Source organism: Rhinolophus ferrumequinum, chromosome 9 (genome assembly GCF_004115265.2).
Source record: "Rhinolophus ferrumequinum isolate MPI-CBG mRhiFer1 chromosome 9, mRhiFer1_v1.p, whole genome shotgun sequence".
In the NCBI taxonomy this organism is placed as follows: domain Eukaryota; kingdom Metazoa; phylum Chordata; class Mammalia; order Chiroptera; family Rhinolophidae; genus Rhinolophus; species Rhinolophus ferrumequinum.
The window spans coordinates 30,485,642-30,510,484 of NC_046292.1; the positions used below are offsets into that span (position 1 = coordinate 30,485,642).

Genomic DNA, 24,843 nt, shown 5'->3' on the forward strand with positions numbered 1-24,843 from the left:
CTGCAGCCTAGATGGACCCAGGCAATGAGGACAAAGCCCAAGAGAGAGGGGCCTTGGCTTCTTGGAACACATTTATTTAACTTGATGGGGAATGAAGAGCCAGTGAAGTGTCTACTGTGTGCTTGGCTAATGCTGTAATCACATCACATTCAATTCTCCCAGCAACCTCAGGGGCCATGAGCAACCCAGTTGTATGTATAGCACAGGAAACTGAGTTCCAGGCGGTTAAGTAGCTTGCTGAAAGTCGTACAGTTTATAGGTGACAGACTTGGGGTAAGAACCTCCGTCAGCTGACTACAAGGCCTCTGCTCTTGACTGCTCCAGGTATCCTAGGGTGACGGTCCCCATTGCCCACGTGGTGCCCCCTGGTCACAGAGGAACTCCCCCATGTTGGCCCCATAACTGCTGGCCACCGAGAGGCTGGTTATCACTTTTTAGGCTGCCTCTCTCACAAAACACTTAGAAGACAGATAGATCACATTTTGTGAGGCATACCATCTCAGTAGCCAGTTTCGTGTCATCCTCCTGAGCAAATCCAGGCTTCGTGCCCTCTCCTCCATTCCCTCTACCATTACTGCCTTAATTGGGCAGATTTCTCCAGCGGTTGAGAAGGTGGGCTTCAGTGCTACGTAGTTAACTAGGTTCTAGCACAGGCTCTTCCTTTTCCTGGCCTCAGGACCTTTGTTTTCTCACCTGTGAAATGGGGCCTCAGGGGATCTGATAAGGATGAGGTGAGATAGTACCCGCAAGTAATTTCTGCATGCAAGAATTTATGTATGTAGCTGGGCACTTTTTTAAGGGAGGGCCCAAAGCTGTCTTCAGATTCCCAAAGGGGTGTGTTTTGACAAGAAGGAAGTTAAGACCTCCTGACCTAGAAAATTGCAACGGCCTCCACCCCTGCTCGCTGCCACCATACCCTTTAATTGTGTTATTCTCTACTTAAAATCCCTTTGTAGCTCCCCAGGGCCTATGGGGTCAGCAAACTTTCTTCTGTAAGGAGCTGGGTAGTACATATTTTAGTCTTTATAGGCAGAATGATCTTTGTGACAATTATTCAACTCTGCCGTTGCAGTGTAAAATGAGCCCTAGATAATACACCAATGAATGGGCTTGGCTATGTTCCAATAAAACTTTATGAAAACAGGCGACAGGTCAGATTTGTTTGCCAACTCCTGGTCTCCTGGATAAATTCTGAACCTTTAACCCGACATTCAAGACCCTTGCCTCCCTCCCCTCCTCCCACCAGCCTCAGTTCTCACTTCCTCCGTGAGCCACCACCTTACACGCCTGCAAGTTGTTCTCAGCACCCTCAGTACACACTACAGCTTCCATGCCTGCCTCTTCTATGACACCTCTCACAGCGTAGGGTACATTTGTTGACACATCTGCTTTCCCAGCTAGTGTTTTCTCCTTAAGGGCAGGGACTGTGTCATATTTATATTTGGGATCTCAGACCTTGGTGAAAGGTCTTTATTCAGTATACGTTTGATGGATGGCTAGACCTACATTCTAATTACTATTGCCTGGCAACAGATTACCCCAAAACTTAGTAGTGGTGAAAAAACAACTGTCTTATAATGCTCACAGATTCTATGGGTCTGGAATTTGGACAGGGCACAAGAGGAGGGCTTGTCTTTGTCCCTGATGGGCCCAGCAGGGCCACAGTCAGGGGTGACTCAAACAGCGGGGGACTGGAAGGTCAGCATCCGGGGGACTCCTTCATTCACATGCCCAGCCCTTTGGCAGGGATGGCTAGGAGGCTGGCATCAGCTAGTGCTGCCCACCAGAGCACCTAACGTGTTCTCCAGCCTGGAGGTCTCCGTGTAGTGGGACTACTTACATAGCAGATAGCCTCCCCCAGAGAACCAGGTGGCAGCTGCTTGGCCTTTTCTGAGCTAGCCTGGGAAGCCACACATCATGTGAGCTGCATTCTTTGCATTACATTCAAGCCATAAGCCCAGCCAGATGCAAGGGGAGGGAATCAGATCCTACCTCCTGATGGAGAAGTGTAAGGTCGCATTGTACAAAACCACGAGGGATGAGAAATGATGTCGAGGCCAGCTTTGGAAAACAGCCACAACCTGTATATGAATGAGTGAGTGAATGCATGCAGTCCTGGCACAGAAGCCAAGGAGTCAGTGCCACCTCCTAGTGTGTCCCCAGTGAGGAAAGCCGGCTGTGGCCTCCTACAAGGGATCCCATATATCCGGGCCTCCTGACAGCTCTCGCTTCTCTCCTCAACTGCAGGAGAAGCGAATTTATGACCTGAAAAAGAAAAACCAAGAACTAGAGAAATTCAAGTTTGTGCTCGACTACAAAATAAAGGAGCTGAAGAAACAAATAGAACCTCGAGAGAATGATATCAAGGTGATGAAGGAACAGATTCAGGAGGTGAGAAGTCACTGCCACAACCCTGCCCTCTCCAACCAGTTGCCTCCTCCTAGGTTATTCCTGGCTGGCCTGGGGGTGATGAAACCTCCTCACGGCTCCTCTGCGCCCAAGGTGTGTACAGCCTCCACTCCGCAGAGGATGCCACAGAAAAGGCCCAACCGGGGCTTTGGTTGTGCAAAAGCAAAGGCTTTGGCATTTGGCTTGCCGTGTCTTTGCGGTGGGCTCCAGCCCTACCAGCATCTCAGGATGCTTGCTCTGGGCCTGGAAGGGAAGGAAACCGCGGCTTTGGGGCCTTTGGCCACCAGGGGGCGATGTATACTCAGCCACCAGCCTGAGGCACCAGAAAGGACACCCCTCCTAGTCAATGCTTTTTCTCAGACTGGAAATGTTGGTTGGGGCCATATGCAAGCCGTGGTGTTTGTACTTCATATGATAAAGAGTGGGAAGTCATCAAAGGCCCTTGAGCAGAAGAGGGGCATAATTAAGTGTGTGCTCTGGGAAGCAAACAGGATGAAGGTAAAGAGGAGAAAGATTAGAAGCAACAGCAACTGGATGAGGGCTTCTGAGAGTCCAGTGAGGTACAAGTGTCCTCCTTGGCCCCTCTGCCCCATACACATTGCATTTCCTTATGACAAGTGTTTACCTGTTAGCGTCTCCTCATGGGGCAGACGGCAGTGGACAGTGGGGTCTGTGATTGATCTAAAATTGAATTCCTGATTTCCCTCTCCTCCAGCTTCCCGTTTCTCAGTAAATAGTACCACGATCCACCCGTGTGCTTAGGGTAGAAGTGTAGAAGTCTTTTTGATTCTTCCCTTCATTTAACTCCTATATCCGTGTCATCATCAATACCTATCTGATCAATTTCCAAAAGATATCTCAAATCCAACCCTCTTTTCCTCTACTGCCTTCATCCCGGTCCAAGCGTCTGTCGTCTTTGGCCTGGACTTGACTCCAGCCACCAGGTTGCTCTCCGCATAGAGGCCACAGTGAAGCCCCCGTGGTGTCCCATTCCACTTAAAAGAAAATCCAAAATCTCTACCCTGGCCTAAGAGGCCCTGCATAATCCAGCCTCTCCCTGCATCTCCAGCCTCATCTCCAGGTTCCCTTCCCTGCTCCGGCCCACAGGCTTCCTGACAGTTCCACGGATAAGCCAAGCTTTTCCCATCTCCAGACCTTCGCAATGCTGCTTCCTTTGCCCAGATCTTCACATGACTGACTTCTTTGCATCTTTCAAGGTCTCAGCTCATAGGTCACCTCTTCAAGGAGGGCTTCCCTGACCACCCTATCCAAAATAGCCTCCTGCTCCCTCTCCATTCTCTGTAATTGTGCTGAGCAAGGATAACAGGTAAGAGGGTGTCAAAGAGCATTGATGGCCCAACTAGAATTGAATATACAAAAGCTATAGTGGAGAAAAGCAAAGCCTTTTCTTTTCTCTAGGAGGCCCAGGAAAGAAGTCAGGTGGTGGGAATCAATCCAGGGCTAGGGGAGTCCAGAGAGAGCATGTCCTTGTGGCAGTGACTTTCTCCCTGGCCTCTGAGCTAAGGAAGGATGCCCCAGCTGACCACAGAGCTGCCTCCTGTGGAGCTCCTGTCTACCTTAATGGACCTCCTGCCATTCTTGAGTGACTTCAGGGCCCAGAAATGGCAGCCTGAGAATATGAGAGAGAGAGCAGAGGGCCCACCTGCCTGGAAATCAACATGCTGCAGGCCCCTGGAAATCACTGCCCCATTTCTCCCTCCTCATTTCACATATTTGTCAACTGGATTTCAGATTTAGTCGGTTACTTTCCACCCCCACATACCTGAGAGCGTATTCATTCCCCATCAGTAACTGGGCCAACCACGGCATTGATTCTCAGCAGGAGATATGCCCACACCTTGGGAGTGATTCCAACAGGGCCCCTCCTACCCCCACCCTGGTGCCAGTTGCTGCCAGGCCTGGTAGCTCAGCCTGACTCCTTCCCAAGGGGCCTCTGACCTTGGGGCTTTCCTCTGGGAGGGGGAGGTCAGAGACACATTTGGGTTCATTTGTAGAGACCCCTGTGAATGAAAACGTAATGCTTCCCTGATTCAGGTACCTCCCGTCACATGCACTTTTCCAGCTTCTCTTTGATGAGACATGTATCTGCTTCCTAGAGGAGGAGTTCCCAGAACACTGTCAAGTTACTTTACATTCTTTAATTCATCCCGTGCAGGGTTTCTGAGGTGGATACTTCTTTGTTATGGGGCCGCTGTCCTGTGCATTGTAGTAGGATATTCAGCAGCATCCCTGGCCTCTACCCACTAGTAAAACCTCCTCTCAAGACGTGACAACCAAAAATGTCTCCAGATGTTGCCAGATGTCCCTTGGAAGGCAAAATGCCTCTCCCCTGCACTCCTCCTCACCCCCTTTGAGTCGCTGAGTAGGATGAGTAACACAGAAAAGTAGATGGGTTTTCCACTTCAGGAAAAGGAAGCTTGTCCCCAAATACTAAGCTTGTCTCCTGGCTGTTCAGCCAGCTACTCAAATTTGACATATTTCACTTTTTTTTTTTTTTATGCAATCGTAAAGCTTCTAGTTCAGAAATGGTATATATTCCAGGTGACTTGCAATTATAGAAGACCTGGCAATTCTTCTGATTTCTGTGTATGTAAAGAAGAGAAACAGGTTCCTTTCCACCTTGACCGCAGACGGTGTTTATCCTGTTCCACCTTAACTTCTGTTTCCCTTCCGTCCTATTCCTCTAGACCTGAGGCTTCTTGAAGATAGAAACTCCCTCTTAATGAGTTCTGAATCCGTATGCCCATTGTAGTGGGCATATTCTAGCTTTACCTGTGCAGATGCCCACACGTGCTTTACCTGTGTGTCCTCTGCACGGTGGCTCTGCCAACACTGTATATTTACCTATCAGCCTTCTTCCAGAAGGCAGGCTGTTTCATCCCCTCCCCCTTCCTTCCTTGTTGTTCCCCTTGCCGTGCACACTTGCCGTGCATTCATTCATATGAATACACACTGAGTCTGCCTTTATGTCTATACAGGGTGCTTTCAGTAATGAGGATAACATTCTTCTAAAAGCTGCCCCTTCATGTCCGAACATGAGTGTGTCTCAGGAGGACCTCCTGCTACCCCAGAAGGTGGCCAGGAGCCTAAAATCTGAGCAAAGGGCCAGGAATAGACTAGAGGCGCTACTCCATCCAGCCATGAAAACATAAACCAGTGAACTGTCTCACCCCCAAAATAGCAGCGAACCTCTCTATTAACAGAACTACTAGTATCAACCAGATTTAGTGTGAAAATCAAACATCACTCCTTTCTTTTGGGAGGTATTAGCTCAACTGGGGGCTCACCCACAACTGGCCTCATCCTCATCAGAAGCTCCGGCGTCAGCCACATCTTTGGTTAATACAAATGCGACAATGAATAAAAAATCTTTCCGAAATTACTTATGGTTTCTTCTTTTTCTTTTGAAGATGGGACACTCTCTCCTCAGTTGTTCTTTTTTAGACTTTTGCAATAGAATGATGAGGCCGAGGTTCCTTCTCAGCTTCCTCTTTACTGTTTTATGCCTTTGCCTGGGGATGCCTACATGCCAGGCCCTCAAAACTTGCTGCTTTGGAATCAACTCTGATGACTTGTGGCCCCAGAGGGTCACAATTCACACAACTTCACAAAGTAGGCAAGGAAGGTACTTCTACTGCAGGAGCCTGCCTCTGGTTAGAGTGGAGACACCAGCACATGACAGTTACCTATTTATAAGGAGTTTTTATAAACAACATAATCAGCATGGCTGCAGGAACAGGGCACCTGAGAGGGAAAAATTCATAGCCTGGCTATAGAAACACCTGATCCCGGTCAACATAACAGCCACGAGAGTGGAGGCGTTGGGGACGGCAAGGAGTAAGAAGAAAGGTTTTGTTCCAGAGGACAGGTGGGAACCAGAAACAAAATGCCCGATATCGGGGAGGAGGCCTTCCCACTGAAAGACTTCAGTCCTCAAACCTAATTTTCATTCTCTGGCTCTTTCAGTCTTGACTCTGTCCCTTACTCTCTACAGATGGAAACTGAACTGGAGCGTTTCCATAAGCAGAACACGCAGCTGGAACTAAACATCACAGAATTGTGGCAGAAATTAAGAGCCACCAATCAGGAGATGCGCAAAGAGATACAGAAGGTGTGGGGATTTTCAGCACCTGGCAGTTCTTGGATTCAGGACCTGACACCTGTCTGCCACTGGCAGCTGGCTTCTCGGAGACAGTCAGCCCACTCACTGCTAAGACACAGTCCCATTTTGACTCACATCCTTTATGTGCTCGCCGCCTGCCAGATTTCAGGCCCATGCAAATGTACATGACTGGAGCCCTCTGAGACTATAAAATGACTTTGGGTAAAGTGACCAAGGGGTGGGAAGCCAGTCTCATGGGAATGCTTGCAGGGCTGTCTCGTTTGTCCTGGGAAAGAGCCTACTCGGCGAGGTCGTTTGGAATCAATGGTTACAAACCTTGACTAGCAAATCAATACTGAGGCTAGGAGCCCCTCAGAAATCGCCTCTTCTGGTCTCTCTGTGTAAGAAGTAAGGAAAGCAGGGCCACAGTGATTAGGAGGTTAAGAAACTTCACCCAGCACCCGTGGCTAGTTAACACATACAGAGCCAGTACTGGGAACCAGGTCTTCTGGTCCTGGGCCAGGACTTGGCTGCACCCTCACTCGCTGGCACAGGGCACCCTGTCGTGGTGGTTGGATCACATTGAATTTTTCCATCCCCCACATTAAACATTGGCTCTACTAGGTAATACTAGAAGCTGCAGGACTACAAACGTGAACTGACAGATCCTGCCCTTCACAGACTGAAGAGGTCGATAGTGATTTGTGGCGTGTGCATAACAATTTATAATGCACGGTGGAAATTATGGAATATAAATAAAGGGCTGTGGATCCAAGAGAAAGGCAAGACTTGCTTGGTCTGGGGAAGGGGAAGATAGGTATCAGAGAAAGTCTAATGGAAAAGGGAGGATCTAGCCCAAGTTTGCAGATGAACCAATCTGCACAATTTTGTCTTTTTTTTTTTCTCCTACCCACTCACAGCAGCCCCCAAGGAAGGATAACCCCTGAGTGAGCTAATAAGGGAGCATGGAAGCCTTGCAGGAGAGAACTGATGCTCTCCATCTTGGCTCAGAAAGGAATGGTGGCCACTGTGCTTCCTTTCATCTTTTAAGGCTTGTGATCCTGAAAGGAACCCAGAGCCAATAAAGGAATCAGTCTGTGTCACCTCTGAAAGATGACACTGTTTGGGCCAAGTGCACAAGAGTTTTAGTGCCCTCACCTCTAGGCTGTGTGCCCATCTAGGTCTCTGTGCCCAGTGGGGCCCCTCGCGGGCAACTGTAAGTCTCCAATGAGGTGTCTCTTGTCCCTGTCTTCAGTCATTAGCCTGCAGCCCCCACCCCTGGAGTATCCCTTCAGTGCCAAAAGTAAGCACCTCTGATTGCAGGAGCGGGCCTTGGAGGCACTGGTCAAACAGTTTAAGACAGACCTTCACAACTGCGTGGCATATATCCAGGAACCCCAGCAGCTGAAGGACAAGATCCGAGGTCTCTTTGAGAAGTACGTGCAGCGGGCAGACATGGTGAGCTCTACTTCCTTCACCAGCCCTCCCTTTCTCTCTGGGTCTCCCCTTGCTCACTGAGAACCCCCTTTGCCCCATCAGGTGGAGATCGCAGGGCTGAACACAGACCTGCAGCAGGAGTATACCCGTCAGCGGGAGCACCTGGAGAGGAACCTGGCCACTCTGAAGAAGAAGGTAGTCAAGGAGAGTGAGCTGCACCGCTCCGATTACGTCCGCGTCATGCAAGTAGGTCCCCGTCAGCTCCCTTGGGGACTGAGCCATCACAGATGAGAGAGCCTGTTCATGGCCTCTCGGAGACCACCCATGCTCAGGGCTCCCCAAGTGTCCAGGGTTACCCATTAGCTTTCCCTAAAACATTCTCTTCGACTTCTCTCCTCTGACCTCCCAGAGCTCATCCTGGCAGTGACCATGGCCCAGAACCCCGCCAAGGAGGTTTTCTAGGCATTTCCATGCCCACCCCTGCCCCACCAATGCCCATTCATTTCTCCCCCAAATGCTTGACCAGGCACCTGTTTCTTTTTCTTTTTCTTTTTTTTTCTTTTTTTTGCCCCTTCTTTACCCAAAGCACTTCTGTGTCCTTCCTCCTTCCTATTGACCCTTGCCCCCTCTGAACCTTCATCCACAGGCCGTTAGCTTTCCTGAGTCACTCTCTCCTCCTTTCCTCTGTTTCCAACTCTTATTTCACCCTACTTTGTTCTGCTGCTTTTTATTCTGATGCTGGTATCACATGGTACTTGCTGGCCAAGTCCTCTCCTCTGACCACACCTGCCTCCACCCGCCTCAGCTGACTTTTCTGGTGCCTCAGGTCGCAACCCTTATCTCTTAGGGACAGAGCTCACTCCACCCACCCTAAGGGTTGGCCTCACTCTAATTTAATGAGCTCTCCACACCCCCTCCCAGGATCCTCTGTAGGGCTGTTCAGAGAGCCTGACCCCATTACTTCTACCTCCACTTAAGCCATTATCAAGACTGCCAGTCGGGCATCTCCTGCCAGATTTCTGTTTGGGTGTCAGTACTGTCTGAAGCAATTAATATCAAAAGAGAACATCAGAACCTCATTTACAAGGCACGTACCTTTTTACACTTAATATTTCTTTAATGTCATAATTAAAATACTGGAGTGGGGATGAGCAGCAGGTGGATTGAAACAAAGCAGTCCGCAGCTTGGCCAGCCCACACACAGCTGGCCGGAGCCCACTGCAGTGCAGGCCAGGACCAGGCCATCTTATAACCAGTCTCTGCTTAAAAGCAGCCCCACCGTCAAACCACCGCCCTACTCGGGGGCCATGAAAGCAGTTTCAGAGGCCCAGAAATAGAGTGGATCCACTGGCACTAGGGACCCGTAGGCACAAATAGCTGATAAACAGCTATTGTAAGTGTCACAAGTGCCCCCAAGCATGGCCCACTCCCCAGGCTCTGGGGTGCAGTGTGCTGGGCAGTGGGACCAGTGCGACTGCTGGAGTACTTGTCGGCTGGTGACATTGCTGAGCTGTCATGTGCGCCTGGCCATGAGAGCACAGGCCGGAGACACCCTCCGGGGGCAGGGGGCCTCTGTCCATGCCACGCAGGCACCCAAGTCAAATGTCAGGTCAGGAGAAGAAGGAAGAAGAAAGAAAGTGAAGACCACAGGCTAGCCAGAGGGCGCAAGCATCGCCTGAGGCTGCTCCGGGCAGGCATGATGCCCCGGAAGCTGTGTGCCCACTCCTGCTGGGCCAGGGTGCAAGTCAGGATGGAGGGAGCAGAGGAGACCCAGGCAGGGCTCCTGCCCAGCCCTACAGGAGGGAAATACCTGGAAGAGGGTTTTCTCGAGCAGGATTGTGAACCCACGTGTTATGAAGCCCAATGGACCCATAAAATGCCCCAGACAACTGCAGGGAGCAAGGAGGACCCAGGAGGCAGGGCTCTGGGTCCCCACCCCTCAACCAGGGAGACTCCTTGCTTATTACAGTGGGCTCTGTGTAATGTTTTGTTTGGATGATTAAAAGAAAGAAAAACTTTAAAAACCACTCTTTTGAATCATACAAATTGTTTTCTTTCTTTGATCTTAAGTTGAAGGAGAGGGCCGGGCCAGGGCCAGGCCAGGAAGGTATCAGGGCAAGTGCAAGTGAGCTGGCACTGTCGCTGTGCAGACCCAGTTTATCCTGCCTCAGCCACGCTTGTGGGGAGACCTGGAGTAAATTCCTTACCGTTAGGAGTCACCTTCCTTATCTGTAAAATGGGGAAGAAAACACCAGCTATAACGAGTTAATGCAAGGTTTGAACACATCTAAGATAACGAACATAAAGCATTAGGCACTGGCCAGGTATAACACAGGTGCTCAAAAAATGTGATTTCCCTGCCCCGCCACCAAGCAAAAGACCTGTTCAAGAACCAAGGTGGAAATCCAGCGGGAGAGCCTGGAAGGCCACCACAGCACAGACCAGGGAGGGGTGCCTGTGGGCTGGGGGCATGGGACAGGGGACCACACTGACACCAGGGCCCCCCAGCTGTGGCCCGGGGCCTTGGAATGCATTGGGAAGGAGCTGTGTCTACAGGTTCCAAGGCCCTGGCACTTCAGTCCAAACAGGCCAGGGAAGGCCAGGGCAGACAAGGCACCTGAGAGAAACTCATTAGAAAAAACAGAAAATGAGGTCACTGTCTCATCTGGATGCTCAGACAGGAAGGTGGGGCCTCCCCACTCATTCTCCAGCTACTTGCAGATACAAAAACAAGAGTTGCTGTGGAATACAAATTATCTAGGACACATACTTATCTCATTCGGTATACATTTTTGAGGGCACGCTTTGTGCCAGCCATGGAGGATTCCAAGATGAGTGTGACAGTATACCTACCCTCAGAGAACTCATCAAAGGTACCCTGAGTGAGGTACAAATAAGCACGGCGCCACCCACAGTATCGAGTGTTGTGAGCTCCTGGTAGGGGCGGGCTTCAGTGAGGGCAAGTGGCATTTGAGCTGGTCCTGGAAGGGTGAGTAGCGTGTGCACTGGGAACAAATGGGGGAAGAGCCTTCCGGGAAGAGGGTACAACCTGTGAACGGGCAGAGAAGAATGAGGCCTTCGGGTGTTTGGGGACCCAGGAGTCCAGAGCCCTTAACTTTATTGCACAGCATGGGGGCAGGAATAAAGGGTAGCTTAGGGTCACATTGAAAGGGCTTTCCATGCCACATCAAGAAGCATAAAGCTTATCTTACAAGCAGGTGCCATCCAAGGTTTCTAAAGTAGGTAGGGGTGTTATCTGTTCTGCAAAGGTTAACTCAGTTGGCAGGTGGGAAGGCTGGTGGGAAAGGCAGGTGGCAGGAAAACCCATTAGAAGATGACTGCCATGTTATAGGGAGATGCGAAGGGGCTTGGCAGGGGAAACTGGCGATGTCAAAAGACATTTCAGAATAGAAATGATTAATAGAAATGTCAGGTTAGACATGAGAAGAAGGTTGAAAGAGAAGCGGAGAAATGGCTCACTTGTACAATTAGGCAGATGGTGAGCCCACCAATTGTGGGTTCCAGAAAGATGCCACCAATACAGTGCTTCAAAGTTCACGGAACAAATCAGGTGCAGACTCTTTCCACACTGCCATATTCTTAAAAGCGGCCATATTCTTAAAGATGTCAACTCAGGGAAGGCCAGTAGGGGGTGCTATAGGCATTGCTTCTCTTCTGGGCCCAAGGTAGGGGTCTGAAAGATCTGCCAGTCAGTTCCCATCTGTGGCTCTCTGGCATTGGTCTCAACCAAAAGCAATCCTGGACAGCTCAGCATAACCCCTTTATATAGAATACTTTCTGTATAAATGGACCTTAGCATCCTCAGCCAGTCTCTCTCCTACATACCCCATGACTTGGCACTTGATGGGACTCCAGGTCAGATTTTCCCTGCTGCAGAGAAGCTGAGTGGGGCTCTGGAGGGGGTGGGGCTTTTGTAGACCATCCTGACCAAGGAGGGATCAGGAACAGAAGGCTCAGCAAACCTGTTACATTCACCTTTTAAATTCACAAAGCTACCCAAAGCACATACAAGCATACCTTGTTTTATTGCGCCTCGCTTTATTGCACTTCGCAGATACTGTGTTTTTTACAAATTTTGTAAAGGTTTTGTGAAGGTTTTTGGCAACTTTGCATCAAGCAAGTCAGTCAGCGCCATTTTTCCAACAGTTCAGATGATGGTTAGCATTTTTTAGCAATAAAGTAGTTTTTAGTTAAGGTATGTACATTACTTTTTTAGACATACTGCTATTGCACACTTAGACTACAGTATAGTATAAATATATTTTTATTTGCACTGGGAAACCAAAAAAATGTGACTTGCTTTATTGTGATACTCGCTTTATTGTGGTGTGGAACCAAACCGCAATATCTCCCTGAGGGGGGCCTGTATAGTTGAGCCATTGTGATGTCTAGACTCCTCAGAACATGGACCACCCTGGAAAGCACACTTTAGGGAGCCCAGCTTGTACTTTTGGGGGCTTCCATGGCCATCGTGCTATGGGAGGTGATGGAATGGAGTTGGGAAAGTTGGTTCTGGGCAGCTGCAGTCACAGAGGAACCAGGCACTTGGATGCAGACACAGCCAGATTCGAATCCCAGCTCTTCCATTTATGCACTGCCTCAGTTCCCTCATATGAAAATGATTCTAATAATACTTTCCTCATACGGGGGTTCTGGGGATGAAATGAGGTAAATCCACGCGAAATGTTTGATACGGCGCAGGGACCCAGGCAGCCCCTGGAGTTATGATTACTCTTGCTGTTATCGTTGTCGTCATCAAGCATTTAATGCCTCAACTCCTGCTTGTTCCCTCTGGCTCTGGGCCTGAAACACCCTTCCCCATCCCCTGCCTCCCCGGGGAGCCCTCCTCACACAGGGTGAGCTCCCTTCTTCAGACTCTCATGGCATCTTTTGGCATTGGAGCTGAGCTGGACTGGATTGTGCTCCTCTGTCTGGCACAATGATCAGTGCGTAACCGGCTTTCGGCAACTGGTTCTTAAGTGATTTTTATGAATGAATGAATGAATGGATGGATGAATGAATGAATGAACAGAACAGGGGAATCGGGCTGTACTGAGTCATAGGTTTCAATCACACTCTGATACGGATTGAGCCATGACCTGGAGGTCCATTCAGGTGGCCAGCATCATGGAGATGTCCAAAGCTGACAGTGGGGTCAGAAACAGGCATTCACACCAAAAGGTACCAGGAGCCAGAAGACCCAGTTAGAGTGACAGGGTTGTCAAGAATGGAGGGGCAGGGAGAAACTAGGACAGGGGCTGCCCTTGGGGCCCTTACGGTAGCAAAGGAGAGAGATGCGGAGAGCTGGTTACGAATCACAACAGGAAGGGTGGGTATGAGATTCAGTTCAGACACAAAATTGACAGAATTCAGTGACAAAATGGATGGAGATGACCAAGAAGAAGTAGTAACTAAAGATGTTTATGAAGAGGACTGGGGAAATGGTACTTTCAGCCTGTAATCTTTATTCTGATTACTATGACTGCATTGAATGAGGCAGGACAGTAAAGCTGAGTGACACCAACTAAGAGGAATGGAGAGAGACCCTGAGCGCAGGTTCCCCATGAGTTCCCTACGGCTCCCTGGAGATTCCTTTCTGGCTGGTCTCCCCTGCCTGAGCTTTACCCCCTGGTTTGTAATTTCCTCATTAGGAAGAATCTCATCTTATTCAACTTGGTATCCGCTGCACTAGTTACTCATTTGCTATTCAATCCACAAATATTTATGGACCATCTCTTCCAGGCAAGGCCGAGTCCAAGGTCGTAGAACCCAATAAATATGAATTTAATTGATTGTGTCATGATATAAAGTCTGCATGGAGAAGTTCCAGGGGAGGAAACTGGCAGAGTTTTACAGGAGAGCATCTGGAAAGGAAATGTGGGAGATTCATCACCCACGCCTGGATGGGTTAAAAGGGTAAAAGATCAGATGGAGAAAACCTGCTGACTTTATACAAAAACAGCACAGAGCTTAGCCTGAGAATGAGGGATTGGCAACGACTGGGCATTTTATCCCAGAGAGAGGAATGACGAATACTAAAATTAAGTGACACACTGAAAATCTGAAGGTACATATGACGTGCTTAGATAAAGAGGCTCTGAAGGGAAAGGATATGATGCGCTGTCTCCTATTCAGCCCCTGCTCCCTCTTGGGCCCCATAGGCCTGTCCCCATAACCAAGAAGTGCTTTTCAGGACTCAGAACAGTGCTTGGGATCATCCTGTTCTCTGGGCTCTGACTTCACACTCACCACTCTGGAGAGAATGTCCCTAGTGGAAGCACAGTTTGTTCCTGGCACAGGTCCATTTTATATAGATTTGGCTTGCATTCGCCTCATTCGGTACCCAGACCCTCAAGGCCTAGCTACCCACAGATGGCCTGGCTCACAGACCAGCGGCAGCATCTTTTGGGAGCTGGTTAGAGATGCACAATCTTGGGACCGGCTCCAGACCTACCAGGTCCGATGCCACATTTAATAAGACCCTCAGGTGATTTGTTCGCACAGTCATACGAGTATGAGAGGCGCTGCTGTAGACAAGCCACGTCCTGAGGCTGCGGCGTTTCTAAGAGCAAAATGGCCAGTGTCTCTCTCAGCCCACAGTGATGGGGACACCTCCATGGAGCCACCCTTGGTGCCCTCATGCTGAGTGTGAAAATGAAGGCAGTGATTTGAGGTGTGGGAGGGAAGAGAGGAGAGAGTGCTTAGTCCCAGGGTGCAGGGTCCCCACCACCTGGCCTCCAGCAGGCTCTTCACCCTCAATCCTCTCTGCTGCCCTCTCTCACTTAGCATTCCAGTGATACAGAACTACTGCAAGTGCCCCCCTCACCCCAGCCATGTTATACTTCTGTGCTTTCCTCCTGCTGCTCCAGTCATCTGGGATCCCCTGACCTTCTCCTTGGCAACTCCTTCAAGCCTCAGCCTAAGGGTCAATTGCAAGGAACCACCCTGGTCATTCAGGAAGAGCTAAGTGCCTTTCCTCTGTGCCCTACTCCCGCATCACAGCAAGGCGGCCACCATGCTGAACTGTGCCCAGATCCCCCATTACACCCTAAACTACCAAAAGCAGAGGCCAGGTCTCACTGTCTATATACCTCAGGGCAGCACAGAATTAGTACTGAATTAATATTGGATGGGAGGTGGATGGATGGATGGATGATATTGTCAAACACAAACAAGAGAAGTAAACTTCCAATGGATGTAGCAAATGTTAATTATCCATTTACTTCTCTGTGTTCCTCACCAAATAGTGTGCTGTTGGGGGCAGAAACCATGTCTCATTTCTGTGTGCATCTCGGGGACATGGCAGATACCCTATAAATGTAGCTTCAACAATGAATGGAAAAAAAAATGAATAAAGCATAGAACAGTATTTAAGAGCTCAGAGCTCCAGAACCAGACTGTCAGGGTCAGAATCCTGGCTCTGTCGCTTGCTATCTATGTAATCTGGGCAAGTTACATAACCTCTCTGTGAATCAGTTTCCTCTTCTGTAAAATTGTGATTGTAATAGATCTAATTATAGGGTTATTATGCTATTTCAATGCATTAAATTCATATCAAATCCTTAGAAAAGTGTTGTTGCTGTTGATGTTGGGAAGAGCCTGGATAGATGGGAATAGTGAGCACTGTCTGTATCTTACGTTGCCAGAGTCCACCTGAAGGTAAGTGAGCTGGTACCTTGAGAGGCTGATCCATGAGCTAGGATAAAGATTCATGCTCCAATAGCAGAACCAGAGAATTCATCTTGGTCCAGAACCAACCCCATTTATTCCCCACACCCTCGGCCCCTGGCCAGGGGAAGTACCGTGCCCACTAATCACTCATCCATCCGTACTCACTCTCTTCCCTTTTTTACTGCAGGAAAATGTCTCCCTTATCAAGGAGATTAATGAGCTCCGCAGAGAACTGAAACTCACCCGTTCCCAAGTCTATGACCTTGAAGCAGCTCTGAAACTGATGAAGAAAATCCGACCACTAGAGGCCCCAGAGACAGGTAATGTCACCAAGGGCCAAGGGAGATGGGCATTGGAACCAAGGGACCAAGGGACCAATGGCAGCCACAAGCAGGTCTCCCTTTGTCTTCCAAGGCCTCTCCTAAGTGTCTTCCTATATCATCAGATCACATACACACCATGGCCTTCTGGGAGCCTCTCCATGCCACACTCCTGCTCTCCCGTGAGGAGCCCGCCACATTCAAACAAAATCCTTGCGGTTAGCTCCGGTGTCAGAATTCAGAATCTTTCAGATCTTAAAGAATAGTGTATACTATATATTATTATGTTGGTGCAAAAGTAGTTGCGGTTTAAAAGGTTAAAAATTGCAAAACCCGCAATTACTTTTGCACCAACCTAATACATGACAGCCCTAGAGGGGTCTGGGGCAGTGCCCTGAAATCAAACACGTGAGTATTTCTGTCATGAAACATACGCGTATTCACCCGAAACTCATCATTTACAAATGTTTTTCATTTTTAGAGCTTTGTGCCTTTTAGAATTATGGATAAAGGATTGTAAACTTGTACAATTAAAGGCAAAAAAAAACAATCAAAAGCTATTTAAAGGGAGAGGGGAAAGAATAACATTAGAAGTAGTAAATGAGGTAGTTATTGCAATTATAACTGAATTACTGACCGCCAAGGCAAAAAGGGAAACAAAGAAATATGATCATGTATATAGTTCTCATTATTGGACAAAGGAAGGTATTTGGTGTTGTTTTTTCCTGGAGAAAAAAACCTTTCCCTGGCACTAAATTCCATGAAAAATTTATCATGTGGATGCTTATGAAAAGGATACTGAATAACATAATTAACAGTCTGTAACTGTAGGTTTTCAGACAATTAAAAAAGATTCTTCAGGTGTCTATTTTTTATCTGGACAGTCAATAAATACCAAGAGTAAAATGCATTTCTATGGAAAAGTAAGCCAAAGTGGTTTAAGTATATTGTTTTCTGGTGGTTTACATTCAGGAATAAAGGTTAGATACTTGATAAACGAAACATCTCGTGACTGTGGACTGGGTTTTTCAAATATCAGTTTCCTCATGTACTATGGTTATATAAGATATTATCATTGAGGAGAAAGTAGCTGTAGGATACACAGGAACTCTACTAATTTCATAACTTCTTGTAAGGCTTAAACTATGACAAAATTATATATGTATACAAATAATTTTGTATTCTCATGTGCCCTTTTCATTGGAGTTAAACAGACCTTGAGACAACAGTAAATCCTCTGAGTAGTACCTGAAGGTCTAAAGAACCGACATAAGAGCACAGCCTGTATTATAAAGACCAAGATATTTGACTTCTTGGAGGTGAATATATCTTCGGTTGAAGGTGAAGCATAGATGTGTCTATGAACATTTGCAAAATTTCTCTTTAAAAAATATTTCAAATATGCCCAAGCATCCTACCAAATAATCAGTTGAGATAGATCCAGGTTCTTCTTATTACTACCGTGTTCCCCCGAAAATAAGCCCTAGCTGGACCGTTAGCTCGAATGTGTCTTTTGGAACAAAAATTAATATAAGACCCGGTATTATATAAGACTGGGTCTTATATTACAGTAAAATAAGACTGGGTCTTATATAAATTTTTGCTCCAAAAGATGCATTAGAGCTGATGGTACGGCTAGGTCTTATTTTCGGGGAAACACGGTATCATGGAAATTTTTAGACAAACACAAAACTAGAAAAGTCTAATGAATCCATTCCCCAACTTCAACAAGTATCTATTTCTGTCATCCTTGTTTCATCTGTATCCCCACCCCCAGTTATTTCCTCCTACACCCATACTGGATTATTTTGAAACAAACCAAACATCATATCATATAGTTTTTCTTCTGGAAGATTTTGTTCATAACAGTTAAAGATGGGTACTACCAATTGTCTGCCTTGATCATGAAGAACTTAAATCTGACCTCTGATTTTGAACATGGGCCTGCCAAGGCAAGTTAGCTCAAAATATACATCCTCCAGTTGTTTAATGAATTGACCAGTTCAGTTGGTTTTTAAGAACTCTTTATCCAAATAGGACAGGTTGCCACCCTCAAACCATCACTTGTTTTAGTAACATTTATTACTCAGTTTTCATTCACATAATTAACTAACAGGTCTAATAGACACACCTGCTTTTTTTCAATTATTATAACCATATCAGGACAGCCGGGTTGCTCAGGTAGTTGGAGCGCTGTGCTCCAAACACCAAGGTCACCAGTTCGATTCCCACATGGGCCGGTGAGCTGCGCCATCCACAACTAGAAGAAGGCAATGAGCTTCCGCTGAGCTGCCGAAGGGGTTTCCACATGGCTCCATTGGTTAGAGCGTGAGCTCTCAACATCAAGGTTGCCAGAAGCCAGAAGTGGGAATACTAGAGGAAACCTAATGCATATCACAGAACCCTCAGAAGGCTCAGGAATTAGCAAAAGCCAACATCTCTGGAAGTGGGGGTAAAGGTGAGGCTCAAAACAAAAGGGAAAAATCTTTAAGAAGATCTATCTAGTATCCAATACAATGGTTAAAAATAGACCTTCACCAGGACCATCATCATGAAATTTCAGAACACCAGAGTACAAAGAAAAAAAAATCCTCCAAACTTCCAAAGAGGATTGGAGTAGGTTTCATGCAAATGATCAAAAATTCCAATTACAAAATACAAAGTCAACACACAAAAATCAGCTGCATTTTTTTATGCACTAACAACGACAATGCAAAAAGGAAATTAAGAAAACAATTCCAGGGGAGTTCCGGTCAAGATGGCGAAATAAGTAAATGCTGTGCTTACCTTCTCTTATGACCACATCAAAATTACAACTAAACTACAAAACAACTGAGAGGCACCTAAAATCTTGCTGAATCGAAGCCCCACAACAACGGACATGCAGCGGAAGCCACCTCGAGGCTGCTAGGAGGGGCAGAGGCATTAAATGTACTGGTCCCACACCTGCGTGTGACCATTAAAAATGAGGAGGGATATCTTGGCTGTAGAGGTTGCCCCCGCCCCCAAGAGCGAGAGATCCCAGCCCCACCCCAGCCCAGGGTTCCAGTGCCAGGGAGAGAAGTCCCCATAATTTCTGCTTGTAAAAACCAGCGGAGATTGTGACTGAGTAAGACAGAGGATAGCTGGAGTCCCAGCACTTCTCTTAAAAGGACTGTGCAAGGACTTACTCTGAACTCCAGCGCTGAGGCAGCAGGGACATATGGTGGGGAACTGAGTTGTCTGGCTTGAGACAGGAGCTGGAGGGGCAGCTGCCTCCTGGACGAAAGAACTGGCAGAGGCCATCATTTCTTTGTTGAGCCCTCTGTCTTCCCAGCATGCAGACACAGGTGGCCGCCATATCTGAGTCTCTGCTGTGTGTTGGCCACGCCCTGGTGATTCGAGACCCCGCCCCACCCAACTTTTGGACACACCCAAGCCACTTCCACTGTTTTTTTTTGTACAAACCACCTGTCTTAGCTCATGCTGCAGACTTTCCTAGGGTCTCTCAAAGTTTCACAGAACCCAGACAAGCAGCAAACACCCAATCAGAACAGCAAAATGAAAAAAAAAATCAAAAAATTGAGGAGAGTTTAAGGGGCCTCTGGGACAATACCAAATGTACCAACATTCACATTATGGGGTACCAGAAGAAGAGAGAGAGCAAGGAATTGACAATCTATTTGAAGAAATAATGACAGAAAACTTCCCTAACCTGGCAAAGGAAATAGATATACAAGCCCAGGCAGCACAGAGAGTCCCAAACAAGATGAACCCAAAGATGCCCACACCAAGACACATAATTAAAATTCCAAAGGTTAAAGACAGACAGACTCTTAAAAGCAGCAAGAGAAAAGCAGTTAGTTACAAGGGAGCCCCCATGAGACTGTCAGCTGACTTCTCAACAGAAACTTTGCAGGCCAGAAGGGATTGGCAGGAAATATTCAAAGTGATGCAAAGCAAGGACCTACACCAAGATTACTCTAACCAGCAAAGCATTTAGAATCGAAGGACAGATGAAGAGCTTCACATACAAGAAAAAGCTAAAGGAGCTCATCACCAACAAACCAGTATTGCAAGGAATCTTAGCGGGACTTCTTTAAGATGAAAAATAAAAATAGGGTCGGCTGGGTGCTCAGGTGGTTGGAATGCCGTGCCCCTAACACCAAGGTCGCGGGTTCGATTCCCACGTGGGCCAGTGAGCTGTGCCCTCTACAGCTAAGATTGTGAACAATAGCTCTCCCTGGAGCTGGGCTGCTGTGAGCAGCCGGAGGTTGGTGTGAGCTGCCGTGGGCTGCTGTGTGCTGCTGCAGGCTGCCGTGTGCTGCCATGAGTGGCTGGTAGCCATCGTGAGTGGCCGGCAGCTGGTGAGAGCTGCCGTGAACTGCTGTGAGCGGCCCACCGACGACTGGCGACCGACTGCCTCAGCTGGGGGAGCACAAGCCTCGTAATACCAGCATGGGCCAGGGAGCTGTGTCCTACACAACTAGACTGAGAAACAACGGCTTGAACCAGAGTGCAGGGGAGGAGGAAGAAGGGGGTAAAATAAATAAAAATAAAAAATATGAATAATAAAATGGCAATAACTACTTATCAACAATTACTTTCAATGGAAATGGATTAAATTCTCCAGTCAAAAAGATAGGGGGCTGAATGGATGAGAAAACAAGACCCTTATATATGCTGCCTACAAGAGACACACTTCAGATCAAAAGACACAAACAGACTGAAAGTAAAAGGATGGAAAAAGATATTTCATGAAAACGGAAACAAACAGCTGGGGTAGCAATACTTACACCAGACAAAATAGACTTTTTAAAAAAGACTATAACAAGAGACAAAGAAGGACCTAGTAATTCCACTTCTGAGTATTTATCCGAACAAATCGAACATGTTCCTTCAAGGGAACATGCTTATCCATATGTTTATTGAAGCTTTATTTACATAAACCAAGTTATGAAGTGAACCTGGATGTCCCTGAATGGATGAATGGATAAACAAGAGGTGGTACATATGTACAATGAAATATTACTCAGCCATAAAAAAGAAGGAAATCTTACCATCTGAAACAATATGGATGAACCTAGAGGGTACTGTGCTGAGTGTAATAAGTCAGACAGTGAAAGACAAATATCACATGATTTCACTTATAAGTGGAATCTAAAGAACAAAATAAACAAACAGAAACAAACTCATAGATACAGAGAACATTTTGATGGCTGCCAGATGGGAGAGGGGTTGAAGTGGTGGATGAAAAAGGCGAAGGGATTAAGAAGTACAAATTGGGGCCGGCCCGGTGGCTCAGGCGGTTGGAGCTCCACGCTCCTAACTCCGAAGGCTGCGGGTTTGATTCCCACATGGGCCAGTGGGCTCTCAACCATAAGGTTGCCGGTTCAATTCCTCGCACAAGGGATGGTGGGCTGTGCCCCCTGCAACTAACAACGGCAACTGGACCTGGAGCTGAGCTGCGCCCTCCACAACTAAGATTGAAAGGACAACAACTTGACTTGGAAAAAAGCCCTGGAAGTACACACTGTTCCCCAATAAAGTCCTGTTCCCCTCCCCCAATAAAATCTTTAAAAAAAATAAAAAGTACAAATTGGTTGTTACACAGTAGTCATGGGGATGTAGGGTATAGCCTAAGGAATATAGTCAATAATATTGTAATAACTATGTATGGTGTCAGATGGGTACTAGATCTATTGGGGTGACAAGTGGGAGGGGACTTGGGGGCAGGGTGAAAAGATGATGGGATTAAGAAATACAAATCCGTAGTACAAAATAGTCATGGGAATGTAAAGTATAGGGAATATAATCAATAATATGGTAATAACTATGTATAGAGCCAGGTGGTATTAGTCAGGGGATCACTTCCTAAATTATATGAATGTCTAACCACTATGCCGTACATTTGAAACCAATATAAAATAATATTGAATGTCACCTAATTGAAAAAATTTAAAAGGGGGGGAAAGATCAATGATATTGTGATAGCATGGTACAGTGTCAGATGGTTGCTGGTGATCGCTTCTTTAGCATAGGGAATATAAGCAATAATGTAGTAATAACTCTATATAGTGCTAGGTGGGTACTGTTGAATAACTATGATGTACACCTGAAACTAATAGAATATTGTATATTAGATATAGTTTAATAAAAATATTTTTAAAAATTAACACAAAGTGGATCATGGACTTAAATATGGAAGGAAATATAAAAAATGAAACTAATTTGTTGGTACCACTGGAAAAATAAAACAATTCCATTTACAAAAGCATCAAAAAGAATAAAATGCTTAGGAATAAACTTAATCAAGGAGGCAAAAGACATTTACACTGACAAGTATAAAACAATGCTGAAAGAAATTAAAACACCAATAAATGGAAAAACATTTATGTCAGTACTCCCTAAAACAATCTACCAGTTCAGTGTAATACCTTTCAAAAGCTCAGAGATGTTTTTTAGCAGAAATAGAAAATCCATCTTGAAATTCATATCGAATCTCAAGTTACCTCAAATAGCCAAAACAATCTTGAAAAAGAACAAAGTTGGAGGTCTCACACTCACACTGATTTCAAAACTTACTGCAAAGCTAAGTAATCAAAATAGTGTGATACTAGCATAAAAACAGACATATACCGTGTTTCCCTGAAAATAAGACCTAGACGGACCATCAGCTCTAATGCGTCTTTTGGAGCAAAAATTAATATAAGACCCGCTATTATATTATATTATATTATATTATATTATATTATATTATATTATATTTATTATATTTATTATATTATACCAGGTCTTATATAAGACCGGGTCTGATATTAATTTTTGCTCCAAAAGACGCATTATTGCTGATGGTCTAGCTAGGTATTATTTTCAAGGAAACACAGTATAGACATAAACACCATCTGGGATTGAAAACCAAGAATTTCAATCTCACATGTTACCTTTTCAGTAGCCTGCATCAGGTCAGATATAAAAGTGGAAACCCCGGATGGTTGGATAATCTCAGGTTTGGGCTGTGCAGAGCACGGGGGGGGGGGGGGGGGGGGGGGGGGCAGAAGGATAGGCATCTAGAACTCCGAGCATGCTGCAAGAAAACGGTGCGAGAAACTCATTGTTTCTAACTGGGTCTAACCGGACCGAAAAGGGAGTGAATCCATTTGGTAGGTTAAAAATGGAGTTGTTTGGGAAGAGGTCTAAATTCTGTCAGGGAACAAGTGTCTTGAGCACAAGGCAGTAAGGTTGTGATGGGAGAATGGAGTACAAGAGTGAAAGATTTAAAAGATGCAGGGTCCTGGTTGTGATGCGGGAGGGGAAGCCACAGGAGTGGGGGCCGACGTGGCGTGGAGGCCGAGGACGCTGATGCTGAGGGTCCAGCTTTGTGAGGCTAGGTGATGGGATGAGCCCTGGACCCTTGGGGACACCAGCATTGCTCAGGATGGCAGCAACTAAGGATGACTGAGAGTCGCAGGGAATGTCCTCAAGGAATGTGAATGAGTGGCCACACCAGGAGGGGTAGGGGGGAGTCTGTCCAGGAGCAAGGGTTTTTTTACCTCAGGAGGAAGACTGGCAGTTTGGAAGCCAACCTAAGTCAACAGAACAGTGCCACCTGCTTGAGGTGTGGGGAATGGGAGAATGAGCAGCCTGCACTGGAGGGGGCCCTCAAGGCAGGCAGACTGGAGGGCTCAGGAGAGGGGCTGGGCTGAGGTCATGCTCAGCCTTTGTCTGTCACTCTGAAGCGTGTCTCTTCATTTCTCCATCTCTGCTGGAGAGTGAAATGGCTTATCTCTGTTTCCCTAGCATCTGGGATTGTCGACTCCATAGTAGGTGGTCAATAAAAATTTGGGGGGCAGGGAAGAAGGGAGGATAACCTGGCTTCAAAAAAGTGTTGCAGCAGCCCGGTGACAGGCCCACATTAATCCTGCTCTGTCCTTTACAGCACCCAGGAAGGTCTCTCTCAGCATCGTTCCCACCAGGAGACTAAATGAGCAAGAAGAAACTGGGAGAATTATTGAAATGCAACGCCTAGAAATCCGACGTCTGAGAGACCAGATCCAAGAACAAGAGCAGGTCCCAGGGTTCCACCCCATTGCGGGCATTAATCTTCCATCCCTCGAGTCAAAAGTGGACTCTGAGATGCAGGCCAAGTGATCCCCTCTGGTGAGCTATCGCCAGCCACACGAGAAGAAGCACTGTGCATCTGTCCCCAGGCCGACTCTGGGCTGCAGTTCCCGCGGCACTGACCGCACCAGCCTTTCTCCAGCCCTGGGGAATTTGGCACGTGATCAGAATAAAAATGTTTGCCCACAATTGTGTCCAATTCTTTGCTTAGCCAGGGAGCTGAGGAAGAGGGAGGAGGGAAAGAGGGGACGCTGAAGGCTGGAGGGGCTCCAGCTCACGCAAAGCCACCGTGGCCTGTCCCTGCAGAAATCACACCCAGCTTGAGCTGGCTTCCTACTAAGCGCTTTCCTCTCTGGGCCTCAAGGATGGGCTGCCTGCTCCCACTTTAAGTATCACTGCCTGCACTTCTGACCTGGCTTTCTTCTCTACCAGCCAAATCAGGGCCAGACAAAGCCTCCTACATTTTCTTCTCCTTTATGAAACCTCATGAGGTTTTTCTGAGAATTTTTATATCTGTGTGAAGATGAGAGTAAAATAATTGAACATGGCAAAGTTACTGGAGTTCCCCCAAGTCTCCATTATCTGCTGACCCTGTTGTTAGAACTACAGAAGCAGAGCTCTGCCCTTATTTCTCTCACCTCCATGCCACTCTACACTTGTCATCTTTGTTCCATGGGGCCCTGCCCACTCCTCCATTTCTAGGGGACACCTGTCCCTCTGGGCCCCATACTGGGTGACCCAGCTACACATACCAGAAAAGAT

General features: G+C 47.0%; 1 protein-coding gene across 2 annotated transcripts in view; it reads left to right on the forward strand.

Annotated features, from left to right (window-relative positions):
• The window catches only part of CFAP57 (cilia and flagella associated protein 57), a 59,373-nt gene extending 35,103 nt beyond the window's left edge, over window positions 1-24,270 (forward strand). The window contains exons 18-23 of one of the 2 annotated variants that reach the window (XM_033115324.1): window positions 2,248-2,391; window positions 6,425-6,541; window positions 7,856-7,990; window positions 8,072-8,215; window positions 15,849-15,981; window positions 23,900-24,111. In XM_033115324.1, coding sequence (XP_032971215.1) covers window positions 2,248-2,391; window positions 6,425-6,541; window positions 7,856-7,990; window positions 8,072-8,215; window positions 15,849-15,981; window positions 23,900-24,111 — 885 coding nt within the window. Of the gene's footprint in view, window positions 1-2,247; window positions 2,392-6,424; window positions 6,542-7,855; window positions 7,991-8,071; window positions 8,216-15,848; window positions 15,982-23,899 lie in introns of both variants that reach the window. The other variant, XM_033115325.1, reaches the window with a different exon arrangement.
• Window positions 24,271-24,843: the final 573 nt, after the last annotated feature.